Consider the following 15,461-nt stretch of genomic DNA (forward strand, 5'->3'; position numbering starts at 1 on the left):
ATTTTCACTTATGTTTTCATCTTACTCTCTTAGTTTGTCATGAATTAGCCCTAAGATACTTCGTTGAACACAGTTTACACTATAAGTTGAATATTAATACAAACAAGTCCAACAAAAATGTCTTAAGTATTTTTTTCTTGTTTCTTTAATAGGAAAGCCATCTATCTTCACCTGGAGGAACGGAGAGGCAGGGATGGGAGACGGGCAGAGAAAGAGATGGTCCTCTGGTTTATCAGCAGTGCCAGGTAACTTTTGAAATGAATTTTATAAACTACTGGTGTTGATTTTGATAGGTTTCGTGTCTCCCACCCACTTCACACATCATCACCATCGTGCCCTCTGGTAGGGAAGGTGACTGTTTCCTCGTTGTGCCACACAGGAGTCATTGGAAAGCAAGGGACTCCTGATGGTAGGGAGAAATGGGAGGCTATCCATTCATAGGGCTGGTGTTGAGAGGATCTCCATGGAAGCTTTAAGTGCAGGCCCAGGAAGTAGAGGAGGGCCAGAGGAGGGGGCAGGAAAATGGAATAAGGGGTGGGGGCAAGCATGTAACACTTCCCCCTCTCCTTGACCTAAAAGTCTCAGAGGAAGACACAGACGAACAGATCACCAAGACTGGCCAATCGCATGCACTTATCCCAGGTCCCTGTGGACTTGCTCCCCACCCATCTTCCCCACCTTCCCCCCTCCTTCGGGAGCATCTCTGATCTCCCCCGTCCAGTAAGAGGCAGCCCACACAGTGTCCCATCTCCAGGCCCTAGAGTTGTGTTTTGTGTTTACTCAAGAACAAGGCCAGTCCTCTATTTTTTGCCCCCCTTCCCAAATCTTGGCCTCTGGTCCCGGTTCCCTCCTGGGTTCCATGCAGTGCGAAGGTTACAAAAAGAGGCGCGCGCGTGTGTGTGTGTGTGCGTGCGCGTGTGAGGTCCCTAAACCAGGCAGTATGACTCTAGGGTCCTCCCTCCTGGCTGAGAAGTCAATAAAAGAAGGCCTTAGGATGACCAAATGGTCACGCCTACAGAATCAAAGACTAAGGGAAAATAAAGAACAAAACACAGGTCAATATGTACTTTCCAATAATTTTTTTGTTTTTAATATCAATTGACGTTTTAAAAAATACAGAGGTGTTTGACACAGAATAGCACCATTGTGTAGGACACACACAGTTCCTGCGCCCGGCACCTGAAGGGGCTCTTCTTGCCTGGGCTGGGGACAGTCACTCAGGGGGCGTTTGACTCACACCAGTTAGTTTCCTGCCTCTGCCTCGACCCAAAGGTCTTACAGGAAGACAATAAATAAATAGAACACCGAGATTTTATTTTGCAGTCTGCCCAGTTCAGGTCTCTTAGAAAGAGAGGGGAGGAAAGTCCACACTGTGAGCGGGTGGGATGAATGGACATCAGGTCAGGTCAGCCATTCAGTGCAGAGCCCTAGAGTGACTGGGACTGGAAAGTACTTGGGTCCTCTGGGTTGGCAATGGATTGTGTTGTTTGTGGGTTCGGGTTTTTACAAGAAGCAGACAGGCCCTATGTCCACACCAAATTCCTGCTCGGGCCCTCCTATGTCCATAGGCGCAATGTCAATGATGGGGAGGCGCGAGGTCTTCTGTGACCGGTACTCGATCAGAGTCTTGCCCCACTTACCGGTGTGTTTCTAGGGAAAAAAGAGAGGAGACACTGTCCAGTGCCAGCTGCCCAGGATCCCAAAGCTGAGCCTCATGGAGCACAAAGTATGAAACACGCTCAGGGGCTCCCCTGACCTCTCCTTGGCTTGCCAGAGCCCCCTCCACAACTCCTGTCCTTGCCAGCAAGGCCCCCTCCACGCTGTCCTTCCCTCCCCCACAGCGAGCCTCTCTTCCTCCAGCCCGTGGGCCGACCCACACACGCCACATGAATACACTCCTACAAGGGTAACTGGACATGCCGGGTAGGGCTTCTTTCCCCTGAGCCAAGGGAGTGAAGAAGATGGAACAGCACCCCTCCCTCACCGGTCACTCTGCCTGTCTTCTCTGCCTAACCCCTCACGCTCACACCTCTGAGGGTCCCATCGCTTTGGGCCTGACACCAGCTGTGGACCCGCCCTTGGCCTGCCGCAGCCCGAGCCCCAGGCCTCAGGCAGCCCGTCTCTGGAGGCCCCAGCCAGCCTGACTCACCGTGCAGCCATCCTTCAGGACGGTGTACGTGAATCTGCTGTTGCCCTCGGCCCGGATCTCCACGTCATTGGAGCCCTGGATGAGCAGGGCCTTCTTGAGGTTGCCGGCGGCTTCGTCCAGGTAGGCGATGCTGTTCTTGCAGTGGTAGGTGATGTTCTGGGAGCCCTCGGTGGACAGCAGGCGCAGGAAGGTCATCTGGACGTTGGCAGTGTTGGGAGCCAGGTTGTCATCACCATAGCTGAACTGTTAGGGCAGAGAGCAGTGGTGTGAGAGGCCCAGGGGCAGCGTCCACTGGGATCACGGTTAGAACTACTGTCCCTCCCCTCTCCTTCCTCTTAAGCCTCAAAGAAAGCGGGTGAGTGTGTGGGTGGGGTGCCATCAACTCGGAGGGAGCACGAAGAGAAAGGTTTCGAGGCGCCGTCTCTGGCCTAGAGCGGCCAGGCACTCACGTGGAAGCCACCATTGATGGTTTCTCCAAACCAGATGTGTTTCTTGTCCTTGTTCTTGCTGCTCCACCAGTTCTTCTTGGGAACGTTCGCTGGGTTGGGGTAGACGCAGGTCTCGCCAGTCTCCATGTTGCAGAAAACCTTCATGGCATCCAAGGTGCAGCCCTGGTTGGGGTCAATCCAGTAGTCTCCTGCAGGGGGAGGAGGCGATACCCCATGAGGACTCAGCTAGGCAGACCCAACCAAGAGGGCCAGGGCTGCCTGGGAGAGACAGAAAGGCCTACGGGGACACAAGGGGCAGAGGCACAGGTGGTGAGGGCCACGTGTAGCCAAAGGGAGGGGAGATGCAGGGATCCAGGAGTAAGGAGACCTGGGCGGGAAAGCCCAGGGCTAAACAGGGGTGCAAGCCAAAGGGCAGGAGTAGGGCCTGCCTGGTGGACGGAGCTCTCCCCTGACGTCACATCTGCCCTGTGGCCATGGCAGGACAGGAGCCAGGGCTGCACTTTCTTTGCTGTGGGATGGAGGAGTGGCCATCTGCTGGCACCTTCCAGGCCTGGCTCTGCTCTATGCTAAGCGATGCCTCCTCCCACCCACCCCGTGGGCTGACTTCCTACTCTCTGGGGCCAGGGGTCCCGTCCGGCAGGAGTTTCAGGTCCCGGCAGGTGCGAGCGGGGTTCTTGCGGGAGCCCTCGGGGCTGCGGAGGCTCTCAATCTGGTTGTTGAGGGACTTGAGCGTGGCGTCCACCTCGGCATCATGCTGTCTCAGGTCGCCGGCTGCCTGGTCAGCCCGCATGTACTGCAGGGGGTCAGGGCCCTTCTCTCTCTGGCCAAGGCCAGCAAAGGCAGACATGTCAATGCCAGGGCCAGGGGGTCCTGGAGGGCCAGGAGGTCCGGGGTTTCCAGGAGGACCCTGCAGCAGGAAACATAACAATTAGCCGGGAATTGTGGGGATATGCCCCTCCTGGGTACATCTCCACCTGCTAGAATATGCTAGAGTGTCTTCTTCCAGTCCTGTGGGCGGGGGAGGGGTGCGGCAGGCCAGGACCAAGAAAATCCTGCAGCTTCCCTATTCTGCATCAGCCCCTCTCTTCTGTGTCTCAGTACCAAGCACGGACCCTTTGAACCTCCCAGGAAGACCCAGGGTAAAGGACGCCATCATCCTTAGCTGCGGCTGATGCCCTGAAAGAGGCCCTTGGCCCCAGAGCACGCAAGCCTCCTGGATGCTGGGGACAGCCCAGAGAGCGGGGAAGGAGTCGGGACACTTACCGCGGGGCCAGTTTCGCCTGAACGTCCACGGGGACCAGGAGGTCCGATGGGACCAGGGATTCCATTAGCACCATCTTTGCCGGAGGGACCGACGGGACCAGGAGGACCCTGCAGACCAGGAGAGAAGAGCCGTCACCGAAGGGGCGGTTGGGAGTGGCCACTCAGGTAGCCGTCCTGACGTGAAGCCCCGCAGCTTCACGCTTCTCCTCACAGAGCCCAGCCTGGTCTCCGCTTGGCTAAGAACCAGCAGGGCGGCCTCGCAGCTCGCCTACCATCCCGAGCTCCTCCTTGTCAAATCCCATTCCCAGGGGGCCTGACAGCCAGGAGCTGTTGTCATGTTCACCCAGCCTGTGGACTCTGGTGCTTTTCTGGCCCTGGTGACCCCGAGCCAGTACTGTCCCCGCTGCCGAGTGAGACCCCCTGAGCCTGAGTCTTCCCTCCCCGCCAGAACGCCTGGCCAGTGCCTGCCCTCCCCACCCCCCGAGGAAGGGCTCACTCCATCTCACTTACTCTAGGGCCAGAAGGACCAGCAGGACCAGAAGCACCTTGGTCTCCAGAAGGACCCTGTGCAAAAGGAAGAGGCAAAGGTCAGAGGTCAGCACAGACAGGGCCCCATCTTCCAGGGTGAGAGGCCTTCTCGAATATACATGTGATATGTCCTACTCCATTCCCTTTCCACTTCCTCAAGGTTGGAGGGAGGAGGAAGTCCTGGGAATTTCCCAGGATGATCCCAAGTTGACTTAGCCCCTGGTACACTCAAGTGGGCTCTGAGCAGCAGGAGGCCTGGGGAGCTATGCACAGACAGCAACACTCACAGGAGGGCCGGGCAGACCCTGCAGACCAGTGAAGCCACGGTGTCCCTTCAGTCCTCTCTCGCCAGCCTCTCCAGCTTCTCCTTTGTCACCCCGGGGACCTTGAGGGCCCTGGGAACAAGACAGACACAGGTCGGGTCAGGTTGGCCAGGCAGGAGCAGGCTGCTGGCCTCCCCTGAGCCAAGGAGTCCCCGGATCCATGGGACCCCCACTGTCCTCCAAACCTGCGCCCGTCAAGAGCCCAACAGAGGACGTGCAGATACTCACTGGGATTCCCCGGGCTCCAGCCGGTCCTGCGGGACCCATGGGGCCTTGTGCGCCCTGTGAGGGAGAGAGTGGGAACGTGTCAGAGCAGAGCCAGGACAGGGAGGGCCCCCTCTGCATCTGTCCTGGGCTGGGCACTGAGGTTGCTGCTCCCACGGCCCAGAGACCTCCCGGGCCCAGGGGTGCCTCCAGGGCCTGGGGATCAGGCAGACAGTGGGTGAGCTCCCAGCTCACTTGGCCACCCTCTTCCACTTCCAGCTTTTACTGAATTAAGGATACTCACAGCTTCTCCTCGGTCTCCCTGCTTTCCAATTGGGCCAGCGGGGCCAGGAGAGCCAGGGGGCCCGGGGGCTCCGGGGGCACCCACAGCACCAGCCTCACCACGATCACCCTGTCAGGAGAGAGGTCACAGGCTTAGAGCGGAATGTTCCAGGAGAGACATGGAGAAAATGTCCTTCCAAACCGAGACAAGACTCTGATTCCAACCTGCCACCCCAGGCTGACCTGGTAGGTCTGACAGAATGTCCTCCCTGCCCCACTGCACACAGAGACACCCCAATATTCACCTTGACTCCAGCGGCACCATCTCTGCCAGGGGGGCCATCAGCACCAGGGGTTCCCTGGGTAAGGGGAAAAAAGACACCATGAAAGCTGCCCCTGCCTGGCTCCCACCCTGCTCGCCCATCCCCGCCTCGGGAGCCCCAGGCTTGTGCCCTTCCATCCAGCTGCCCAAGCTTCCTTCTGCCTTCCTCCCCCTGCACCAGTTCTTAGTCTCCGTGCCCTCTCCTCCCACCGTCACAACTTCCCATCGCAACCAGGCACTTGGGCCTAGCAGGCCGTCCCGCCATCCCCCCCTCCAGGACACCAGGACTGGGCCTGGTTGGCCCGGCATGCCTCTCCCTGGTAAGGGTCACCCACCACGGCTCCCGCTGCTCACCTCTCGTCCAGGTTCGCCAGCAGGACCGGTCAGGCCAGGAGGACCCACGGGGCCGGGGGGACCTCGGTCTCCAGATGCACCAGGAGCTCCCTGCTTGCCAGGCTCACCCTGGAGGGACAGCGACAGGGACGATGAGTGTGCACTCAAAGAACCCCGGCCCAGGACCTGCTGAGCCTTTCTAAAGAAAGGGCTGACAGAGGGTGAGTTCGGAGGGTGCCGAGTGGGTGGAAGCCTCAGAGGGCAGCGCTGCTTCTGCGGAGGCCAGGCCACCGCCCCACGAGGAAGGGGCCTCCTCCACTCACCGATGGGCCGGGCAAGCCAGGGAATCCTCTCTCACCACGCTGCCCGGGCAGACCGACGATGCCCCTCTGACCAGCCAGACCTTGGGGACCTGGAGGACCATCGGGACCCTAAGAGAGGGGAGGCAGGAGTGAGAACGTGAGCTCTGACCTGGAGGGGCTCAGCCATCCACACCCAGCCTGGCTGCCATCCGCAGGAACCAGCCCTCTTCCCGCCCGGCAGCAGCCCCTCCCCGGCGTCCCCTTCCACTCTGGGCTCTGTGAGCTCCAAAGACTCCCTGGGCCGGGCCTGTGAGGGACTTACAGAGGGACCATCATCTCCAGGTTCTCCCTTCTCGCCAGGGGGTCCAGCAGGACCTTGGAGGCCAGGGTCACCGGCACGGCCAGGCGGGCCGCTGTCTCCTCGAGCACCTTTGGGACCATCTTTTCCAGAAGGACCAGGGGGACCAGGGGGCCCAGGGTTTCCCTAGAAGAGCAGATGTAAGAAATGAGAACTCTCACCCTGCTCCATCCAGGCTGCCAAAGCTGCTGTGGCCCAGGGCTAGCCAATCCCCTGGGGCTCCCCCCACGTGAAGGACAGCCTGACCTCCACCCCAGTGCACCTCTTCCATCTTCTCTCCCCTGTGGAGCTGTGAACAGCCAGCCCTGGCTTCTCCAGCCCCTGCATTTGCTGTTTCTGATCTACTTGGACTTCCTCTTGCCTGCTTCCTCTCGGCCTCAATCCCACTGTGCTGGGAGGAACCGCTCAAACCTGGCTGCACTAACCCCTGAGCCTCTGCCCCCGCCCCCCGCCCCCCGCCCCGCTCCCTCTGCACTCGCTGGTGGCAAGCCGGGTGACTTTTTTTCACCGTCGCTCCTCCCTCCGCAGCAAAAGCCCGCGGGGCGAGGTGCAGAGTTTGTACAGGCCAGGAACACGGAACGTGCTCAAGAACGTGCAAGGCAATGGTGCCAGCCTGTCCTGCCCCCCGAGCCAGAAGCCTGAAGGTTCGAGCCCAAGTCAGCAGGGACGGTTGCCCTTGGCCAGCAAGAGGGTCACAGCCCCTCTGCTCCCAGCTGTTTACAAGGAGAACAGGTCCCCGTGACCAATTAACTACTCGTCCCAGGAGTGGGAACAGCTCCGAAGGGATGGAAGCCAACCTGGGCTCTTTGGTTCCCTGTTGGGGGGGCTGTACCAGACTCTCCACCCCCCATCTGTGCCTCTCGTGCCAGGAGGCAGGTAGGAACCAGCTAGGGACGCCACTTACATTGGAGCCTGGGGGTCCGACGCGGCCAGCAGCTCCAGGGAATCCGGTGGCTCCCTATGTGGGGACAAGACAGGCCCTGAATCCCTCAGGCCCTCAGGAGGCCCACGGATCAGAAGGGCAGAAGGGTCTCAGAGGCTGGTATGGAAAGGGGCAAGGAGAGCTAGCAAGGAAGAGGGCCCGTGGGTCTGGCCCTCGGTCCGGAAGCTGCAGCTTCCCTGCCTCCAGCTCCTGCAGGGGGCTGCCTAGGGCCAGAGACCTCCCAGGACCACTGCACACCAGCAGAGAGGGCTCCTGTCCCCCACGAGGCTGTGGGATGGGCTCAGCCTTGGGGCAAAAGCAATGCTGAGAAAGAAGGTGAGCCAATCCCAGAACACCAGCGTGGGAGCCTCTGGCCAGGCGTTCTTCGTGAGATGAGGCCAGAGTGGAGGCATGAGACCCTGCTGTCCCCACAGTACCCTCCACCCCACCTGGTGGGCATGGGGACCTCACTCACCGGGGGGCCTTGAGCACCTCGGGCTCCTTTAGGACCAGTCACACCAGTAGGACCCTGGGAAGGAAGGAGGGAGGGACACAGTGAGGACTGGTCACCCAGAGAGGGGCTATGGGCTTCTGGGCGTAGGGCCTGTTGGAACCCCCAACAACGGACTCCTGAGGGCTAGGTTTTCAAAGATGTGGCCTTCTTGGCACTAAAAGCCCAGCCTGGAGAAGCCGTCACAGATGGGCCTGCCACCCCCTCTGAGAGAGACTCACGTTCTAGGAGACCTCAGGGAGGAAAGGCCTATCCGGCATCTGCAGAGCTGGGCCAACGTCTCCCCAGTCCCTCCCCAGGAGCCTGGCTGCTGGGTCCCAGGCTCTCTCTGTCCTCAGCCTGCACCCTCTGTCTGTCTGCTGGCCCCCACATCCTACCCCCAAGACAATGAAGGTCAATTTAGCTCCTTTAGAACCTTTGTCCCTGAGTAGAGATTCCTGCCCACAGCCTCTCCTTTCTGTGGCTGGGGCAGCGTCTGCCAGGCCGAGAGGCTGAAACTCGGGGGGGCCTACACCCAGGCCTCCCGGCCATTCTCTGCCTGTCTGTACCCCTCACCCTGCACCCAGACATCCCTGCCCCATGGGAATAGTTCCTGGGGGAGCTCACTGCTACCCACCTGAGGCCCGGGAGCTCCAGAGGGGCCCTGAGGACCCGGGGCACCAGCATCACCTTTCTGGCCAGCCTCTCCTTGCTCGCCCTTGGCACCTGGTTGGCCGTCAGCACCCTGTTCCAAGAAGGAGGAAGCGGGAGAATGAGAGGCAAGCCAAATACTCCAGGTTCTTCCAAAAGGGCCAGCAGCCCTGGGTGTGTGAGTGGGTGGGACAGTGAGCAAGCCAGCGAGCAGGTGTCCACCATGGCCTGAAGGCTGCTCTAAGATGGGATTGTGAGGTCAGAGTGGAGGTGCAAGGAGAGAAGGAAGAGGCCGCTTCCATCTTCTTTAGATTCTGCCCCTCCCGCCCCCACAGGCTGGAAGGTGCCACCATGTTTCGAGCTGGCCTGAGTGGAGGGCTGGGAAGGTGGGTGGACACTCACGGGAGGACCTGCGAATCCAGCGGGCCCGGGGGGTCCAGTCTCTCCGCGTTCACCCTGTGAGAGAAGGGGCCCAGGAGAGGTAAGGCCCCACGCCCGCCTGCTTCTGTCCCCTCCTCTAAGCCAGAGCCCTCTGGCCCCGCCCAGCCCTTGCAGAGCCACCCCAGAGGGAGGACCCCCAAAAGTAGCCTCCGGGAAGCCCTGTCCTAAACAAGGGACCCGAGTCAGAAAGCCTCTCTTGGTCAGAGGATCTGGCGACCTGAAGGCCCTCTACCTCGACCACACCATGGAGAGGACAGGCCTTCTCCCTTCCTTCTCATCTCTCCTCCCACCCCCAGACACAGCGGGCCAGGTTCCAGGGCAGAGACTCACCGGGGCACCGCGAGCACCAGCAGCTCCTGCAGGACCGGGAGGTCCAACTTCTCCCTGAGGTGGGGTGGGGGGGGGGCAACGGATAAGGGATGGGGGTCAGGGCGGGGCCCTTCAAGAGCAAAGTGCATCCCGGAGGGCTCACAAGGGATGGCCTGTTTTCGCCTTGTTGCTTTAGGCTGGCCTTCCCAGGAGCTCTGCCGCCCAGCCCGCTCCCCGCCTGGGCTCCACGGGACAGGGCGCGCAGCCAGTGACTCTGCTCTCGAGAAGACCCCTGCCCCTCACTGCTCGCAGCCCCCAGTGGGCAGGAGTGTGCCAGTTGTTGAGTGAGGACGAGAGACAGCACCCCTGGCAGGAGATGAGGGGGAGGCGGGCCAGAGAGAGGAACTCACCTTCTCACCATTGGCACCAGCGGGACCAGGGGGGCCAATGGGACCAGTCAAGCCCTGGGGAGAAAGGAGACCAAGGTGAGGGAGACAGAGAGTTGACCAGGGCCTTGGGAGCCCGGCACGGAGTCTAGGCCCTCGCACCCAGTGGACCTTGGCGCACCCTCCCACGGCCCCCAGAATGCCCTCTCGCCCTGTTGCCCCAGTTTTGTTGGGAGAGTCCCCAGAGCTGCCAGTCTGCACTCACACACCGCCCTCCTGTCCCCAGAGTGCCGGGCTAGAGACCCAGCAGCCCACTGGATTTGTGGGGCGCCCACAACCGGCATCCACTTACTCGTCCACCGTCCTTTCCAGGGGCTCCCTCGGGGCCTTTCTCACCAACGTCACCCTGTGGGATAGAGAAGACGGGCCACCTCAGGACTCCAGTCAGCCTCACCCTCCCTGAGGCTCCGGGCAGAGCTCAGCCCCCACCCAACAGGATTCGCTGTGGGTTCAGGGTGAGAGAGAGGAGTGAGATGGGGGCGGGGGGAGGCAAACAGAAGCCCAGAGGGGTCTCCAAGATCCTCAAGAAGGTTAGCTAGGGACCTCCCCACCCGGGTGCTACGGGGAGAGTGGAGGGGGAGTGTGGGTGGGGAAGCGCAGCTTTGGGGGAGACACGGTCAAGCTGGTACTCACCCTGTCTCCCTTGGGCCCAGCGATGCCAGCTGCTCCTCTCTCACCGGGCATCCCTTGCAGACCTGGAGGGCCCTGAGCCCCAGGGGGGCCAGCTGGGCCAGATGCGCCCTGTCGGGTGGGGGGAGGGAGTCTGTGGTGGGCAGCACCTGCCTAGGACCCCAGCACCCACGCCCCTCTTTCCTTCCCTTCCTCCTCTGCCAGACCTCCTTTGTCTTGTCTTCTACCTGCGCCCCTCCGATCTTCATTCCTCCTGAGCCCCTCCCATTCCTCCTCCCCCTCCCTCAGCAGGCCTCCTAGGCTGGCCCATACAACCCCAACAGCCTCACTTACTTTGGGACCGTCCGTGCCAGGAGTGCCGGGGAGGCCACGGGCACCCTGAAGTCCCTGGGCCCCGGGAGAGCCTCGTTCGCCTGGGAAACCTCGTTCACCCTGTGACAGAGACCGTGGAGCAATCAAGCAAGAGAGAGGGGGCAGAGGCCCAGGGAAAAGCAGGGGGGTGGCGGGCAGAGTGCTACAGGGTGCACTGGCAGAAGGGCACAGGGAAAGGGCAGGCCCGAGGGGACCACCAGAAGTGGCCGACACTCACCCTGGGACCCACGAGGCCGGGGGCTCCAGCTTCACCGGGAACGCCCTGGGGAACAAAGGAAGATGTGTGAGAGAGCATAAGCTTTTCTGTCCCCCACCCCCACCCCCCGCGCACTGGAGGCTGAGCTCAGACTGTCCTCCGTGGAGGCTGGGATGTGGCCCCAGACGTTCCCAGCCTCACGGGGCCCCTAGTGCCCTCCTGCCCTCGCCTCCTGGGCATCAGAAGAGATCTTCCCATCTGAACGGTTTGCAGGTTCAAAGAGCCCCGTACTCACCTGGTCACCTGGTTTTCCACCTTCGCCTGGGGGACCAGGAGGGCCAGGAAGTCCCTAGAGGGCAGAGTGACATGCATTAGCAGAGTTTACTGCCCCAGCCCTCCGGGGAGCCCCAGCACGGGGACAGGAGCCAGGCCTGTAGCGAAGCCCCCTGCCCCGTCCCCCTCGGGAGGAGTGCCCGCTGCTGCCCACAGCGGCCTGGGCATGGAAGGAACTGAAGAGTGGGCCCACTGCAGCCACCTACCTGGAACCCAGATGGCCCAGGAGCACCCTGCTCGCCTCGTTCACCAGCAGGTCCCTGCAGAGAGAGGCAAAGGTGACCTGAGCCGGTGCTGCGGAGAATCGGAGAGCCTCGGCCAGAGGGGACTGCGGTGGCAGCAGGAGGGCTGCCCAGACCCCGTCCGGCACTGCCCAAGAAACAGCGTACGCGTGCTTCCCTTGCTGCTCTCCCACCAATGGCCTGCACCCCTGGGACAGCGTGGGGTCCACACTGCCTTGGCTGAGGGTGGGTCTGGTGTCCCAGAGGAGCCCAGATCCTCAGCTATCAGCCCGATGTGAGGCGGGCCTGAGGCGCCCCGGCCTCGCGCCACCACCCCCATGCCCACAGGGCAGCCTGAGAGGCTACCAGGTACTTACGGCGGGTCCGGGGGGTCCTGCAGCACCTGTCTCACCGTCTTTGCCAGGAAGACCCTGGAGGGGAGATGAAGGAGGACGGCATGACACACGTCCTTCCGTTCTGCAGACCCCAGGGCTGAGCAAGTACACTTGGTGGCCCAGAGATTCCAGACCTCCATGATCCCCCAACCCGAATTCCATTTCTACCCCCTTCTTTCCCTGGGCCCCTCCTTTTCCCAGTCTTCCTCAGCATGGGAGGCTTCCTCCTCTCCCTGGGCTGCTGACCTACAGCAGCTAGAAGTCTCTCCGTGTGGGCTCTGTGTGGCTCAGCCCCAGGAATCCCCGCTGCGGACGAGGGGCCCCAGGAGCATGCCGAGGGATGCGGCTCCCCTCGCACGTGTCCGGCCAGGAGGGAGCGAGGCAGGCTACTTACTCTCAGACCAGGAGCGCCGGGCAGTCCCTTCTCACCAGCCTTGCCAGGCTCGCCCTGGAGGAAAGAGGGCAGGACCATGACGGGAGGGTTTTGGGGGTGGGGGGCAGAGCGGGCTGGGGAGACGGGGCTTGGGGCCATAGCCCGATGGACAGCGAAAGCTCGAGCCGAGTATCCGCACCCTCTCTTATGCTCGGGAGTGTGACAGCACTGCCCCGGGGGACGATGTTATGGCTGAGGCCCTGAGCTCTCGGGGGCCCCAGTCTCCCCAGATCACATGCACTCCTGCAGGACACGGAGGCCCAAGCTGCCCATGGCCCTGGGGCTTCTGCTTGTCACTGCCCGTGGGATAACTCTATTAAGGAGCCAATCCTCTCTTCAGGGGGCGGGGAGGGAGGTAGCACAGTGTGGAAGGAAATGGAAGGGCAGGTTGTGACTTACGTTGGCACCTTTGGGGCCAGGGAAACCCATGACACCAGGCTGCCCACGAGCGCCCTGAGGACCTGGAGGACCAGGGCGACCGTCTTCACCAGGAGCTCCCTGAAAGAGAGGACAGCGTTGTCAGAACACAGACACTCCGACCACATCCGTCCATCCAGCATCTCCTAAGTGCCCACAGCATCGGCAGGCACAGGGCAGGGCAACAGCCAGACGCACGGCATGTGGGCTTGACCAAGGTTTCGACCAGCAGCCCACACCACACATGCGGGCCCTGGGAGCAGCAAGGCGCAGCTTAAATGAGAAGTGTTACCCCTAGAAGCGCACCCCGGGCTTTGCTTTCCTCCAAGGCAAGGCCCAAATGCACAAGAGGGCGGCATCTTCTGAGCTCCACACCTGGCCCGATGCCTACCATCTGCCCCTCTCCCCAGTTCTCAAAATTCACACGCTGCCCCCACCCAAACTCCGGTCTCCCGTACCACCTGCCTCCCCACGGGTATCACCCGCCCAACTCTCCCAACAGCCCCAGACGGGAGACTTACAGAAGGACCAACTTTGCCTTGAGGACCAGCATCACCAGGGCGACCAGTGAGACCCTTTGTTCAGGGGAGAGAGAGAGGGTGGTTATCAGGGAAGGTCCCAGGTCCTCCCAACCCTGGCCGCACAGGGTTGGAGGGAGCAGGTGGGGGAGGGTACGAGGACTTGGCTCAGAGCCCAGAGCAGAAGCAGCTCTGCTACGCACCCGGGCTCCAGGAAGGCCAGGCTCTCCAGGACGGCCAGGGTCACCGTTGGCTCCTTTGGGACCAGCAAGGCCGCTGGGCCCTCGCTCTCCAGGGGCTCCCTACACAAGGGGAGGCGGGGAGTCAGCAGGAGGCCATTTGACCAACAACGCAGGGACCCCAGTCCCTCTTCCCCCACTCACCTTTGGACCTGCCAGACCATCCTGACCTGGGAAACCACGGTTGCCAGGAGCACCCTAGAAGGAAGGGGAAGGAGGACGGGTAGTGAGTTAAAATGGCCCTGACCCAGCCATACAGACAGCCTCGCCCGGCTTCAGGGGATCCATCCCACCAACCCACAAACCATTTCTGTGGGGCAGTAGCCACGGCCGGCGAGACTCCGAGAGATTAACTTCTCGGGCCTGTCCCGGGCAGTAGCTCAAACTGCTTCATGCCATCCTGGGGTGGGGGGCACAAATAAGGAGGGCTTCCTGTCCCCATGGCGGTGAGTGGAGAAGAGAGGACTCTGATACTCAGAAAGGCCACCGGACTTGGCCAGAACACAGAGCCATGGAGACTCAGTGTCCACATCCAGGACACACCCCACAGACAGTGGGGACTCCCAGCCCACTTACTCTCTCTCCGGGGGGACCAACGGGCCCAGCGCCACCAGGCTCTCCACGGGCACCTCTCTTGCCTTCTTCACCAGCAGGACCAGGGGCTCCTTGGGGACCAGCAGGGCCCTGAGAACCAACACAAAAGAGAAACAGCGTGAGTCTTCACCTGGCGCCCGGTCCGTCACTGGCCTGGCAGGTGGAGGAAGCAGCCTTGGCTATTGTTTCAGAGCTGGGGGACTGGGGAAGAGGGGCCACAAAGGATCGGCCCAGGGAGAGTAGAAGTGGCCGGTGGGAAGAGAGAGGGTGGAAAGCTGAAGCTGTTCAGGTTGGTCAAACCAAAGATGGGACTTAAGCTGCATCGGTTTCTCAAGCTGTTATGGCCCCTCCTCCAGGCACAACCTGAGAGGTCCCAGGTTAGGGGACAGGGCTACAGCGGAGCAGGGCCATGGGCTGGGGGTGGCCCTGGGCCCGAGAGCTGGGGGCAGATACTCACAGGTTCTCCCTTGGGGCCTTGTTCACCTTTGAAGCCAGCAATGCCAGGCTCGCCCTGGGGAAAGAGAGAGCAGATTCTCGCACTGGGCTTTCCCCACAGACCCTGCCCCCACCACCCCAGACACCCTTAAAGGCACCCCCCCGCAAAGGACACTGGTGTGAGAGCAGGAAGGAAGGGTGGCGGGGTTTGACTCCAGGGGTATTGGTAGGCCTTGGGGTTCATTCTGGCCCTTACCGTCTGACCTTTCGGGCCCAGAGGCCCAGTTGCACCTTGAGGGCCAGGTGGACCACGGGGCCCAGGGAAGCCGGGGGCACCAGCAATGCCAGGAGCACCCTGTCAGCATGAGTAGAAGAGAGGGGCATCAGGGGAGGGGGCAAGGAGGGACGGACGCTACCTGCGGGAGCCAAGTCCCAGGGCCACACTCACAGCAGATCCTTTGGCTCCGGGAATTCCATCAGTTCCGGGGTTACCCTGGAAAAGGAGTTGGTGTCATTATAAACTAAGCAGCAAAGAATACGCCCCAGCCACCCCCCAGCCCTCCCAGGGCCGTGCATTGTAGACGTGGTCCTGCTGGCTGTGTCAAGGGGAGGTCGGGGTTGGAGGGAGATGTGTCCCTGGAGCTCAGGATGCAAGTGCTGGGCCAAAATGAAGGTTTGATGGGTGGGGCTCTGATCAGGGCCCCACTTCTCTCAGAGGTAAACAGAGTCAAGAGTGCCTGGGCCACAGACCCCAGGTGTTCCGGGCCAAAGGGAAGCCGCACTTACGGAGGCACCAGCCGGCCCGGGGGACCCAGGAGTACCAGGTTCGCCACGAGGACCTTGAGCGCCTTCGGGACCACGAGCACCAGTGGGGCCAGCTTCACCCTGGGCGGAGACAGAGGAGTG

The 15,461-nt window shown here is 61.5% G+C and overlaps 1 protein-coding gene across 1 annotated transcript in view; it reads right to left on the reverse strand.

The window, feature by feature from the left end:
- Positions 1–1,073: 1,073 nt before the first annotated feature.
- Positions 1,074–15,461, reverse strand: part of COL2A1 (collagen type II alpha 1 chain) — a 30,337-nt gene continuing 15,949 nt past the window's right edge. The window contains exons 18-53 of the mRNA XM_040642382.1: positions 15,342–15,440; positions 15,004–15,048; positions 14,812–14,910; positions 14,578–14,631; positions 14,103–14,210; positions 13,671–13,724; positions 13,491–13,589; positions 13,291–13,344; positions 12,752–12,850; positions 12,314–12,367; positions 11,902–11,955; positions 11,510–11,563; positions 11,266–11,319; positions 10,992–11,036; positions 10,736–10,834; positions 10,406–10,513; positions 10,065–10,118; positions 9,737–9,790; positions 9,348–9,401; positions 8,979–9,032; positions 8,563–8,670; positions 7,911–7,964; positions 7,418–7,471; positions 6,478–6,639; positions 6,177–6,284; positions 5,875–5,982; positions 5,504–5,557; positions 5,221–5,328; positions 4,941–4,994; positions 4,677–4,784; positions 4,372–4,425; positions 3,862–3,969; positions 3,220–3,505; positions 2,599–2,786; positions 2,150–2,392; positions 1,074–1,650 (exon numbers count right to left, since the gene is read on the reverse strand). Coding sequence (XP_040498316.1) covers positions 1,504–1,650; positions 2,150–2,392; positions 2,599–2,786; positions 3,220–3,505; positions 3,862–3,969; positions 4,372–4,425; positions 4,677–4,784; positions 4,941–4,994; positions 5,221–5,328; positions 5,504–5,557; positions 5,875–5,982; positions 6,177–6,284; positions 6,478–6,639; positions 7,418–7,471; positions 7,911–7,964; positions 8,563–8,670; positions 8,979–9,032; positions 9,348–9,401; positions 9,737–9,790; positions 10,065–10,118; positions 10,406–10,513; positions 10,736–10,834; positions 10,992–11,036; positions 11,266–11,319; positions 11,510–11,563; positions 11,902–11,955; positions 12,314–12,367; positions 12,752–12,850; positions 13,291–13,344; positions 13,491–13,589; positions 13,671–13,724; positions 14,103–14,210; positions 14,578–14,631; positions 14,812–14,910; positions 15,004–15,048; positions 15,342–15,440 — 3,339 coding nt within the window. The 3' untranslated portion in view covers positions 1,074–1,503. The remainder of the gene's footprint in view (positions 1,651–2,149; positions 2,393–2,598; positions 2,787–3,219; positions 3,506–3,861; positions 3,970–4,371; positions 4,426–4,676; positions 4,785–4,940; positions 4,995–5,220; positions 5,329–5,503; positions 5,558–5,874; positions 5,983–6,176; positions 6,285–6,477; positions 6,640–7,417; positions 7,472–7,910; positions 7,965–8,562; positions 8,671–8,978; positions 9,033–9,347; positions 9,402–9,736; positions 9,791–10,064; positions 10,119–10,405; positions 10,514–10,735; positions 10,835–10,991; positions 11,037–11,265; positions 11,320–11,509; positions 11,564–11,901; positions 11,956–12,313; positions 12,368–12,751; positions 12,851–13,290; positions 13,345–13,490; positions 13,590–13,670; positions 13,725–14,102; positions 14,211–14,577; positions 14,632–14,811; positions 14,911–15,003; positions 15,049–15,341; positions 15,441–15,461) is intronic.

This window comes from Ursus maritimus, unplaced genomic scaffold, assembly GCF_017311325.1.
Source record: "Ursus maritimus isolate PB19 unplaced genomic scaffold, ASM1731132v1 scaffold_26, whole genome shotgun sequence".
NCBI classification, from domain to species: domain Eukaryota; kingdom Metazoa; phylum Chordata; class Mammalia; order Carnivora; family Ursidae; genus Ursus; species Ursus maritimus.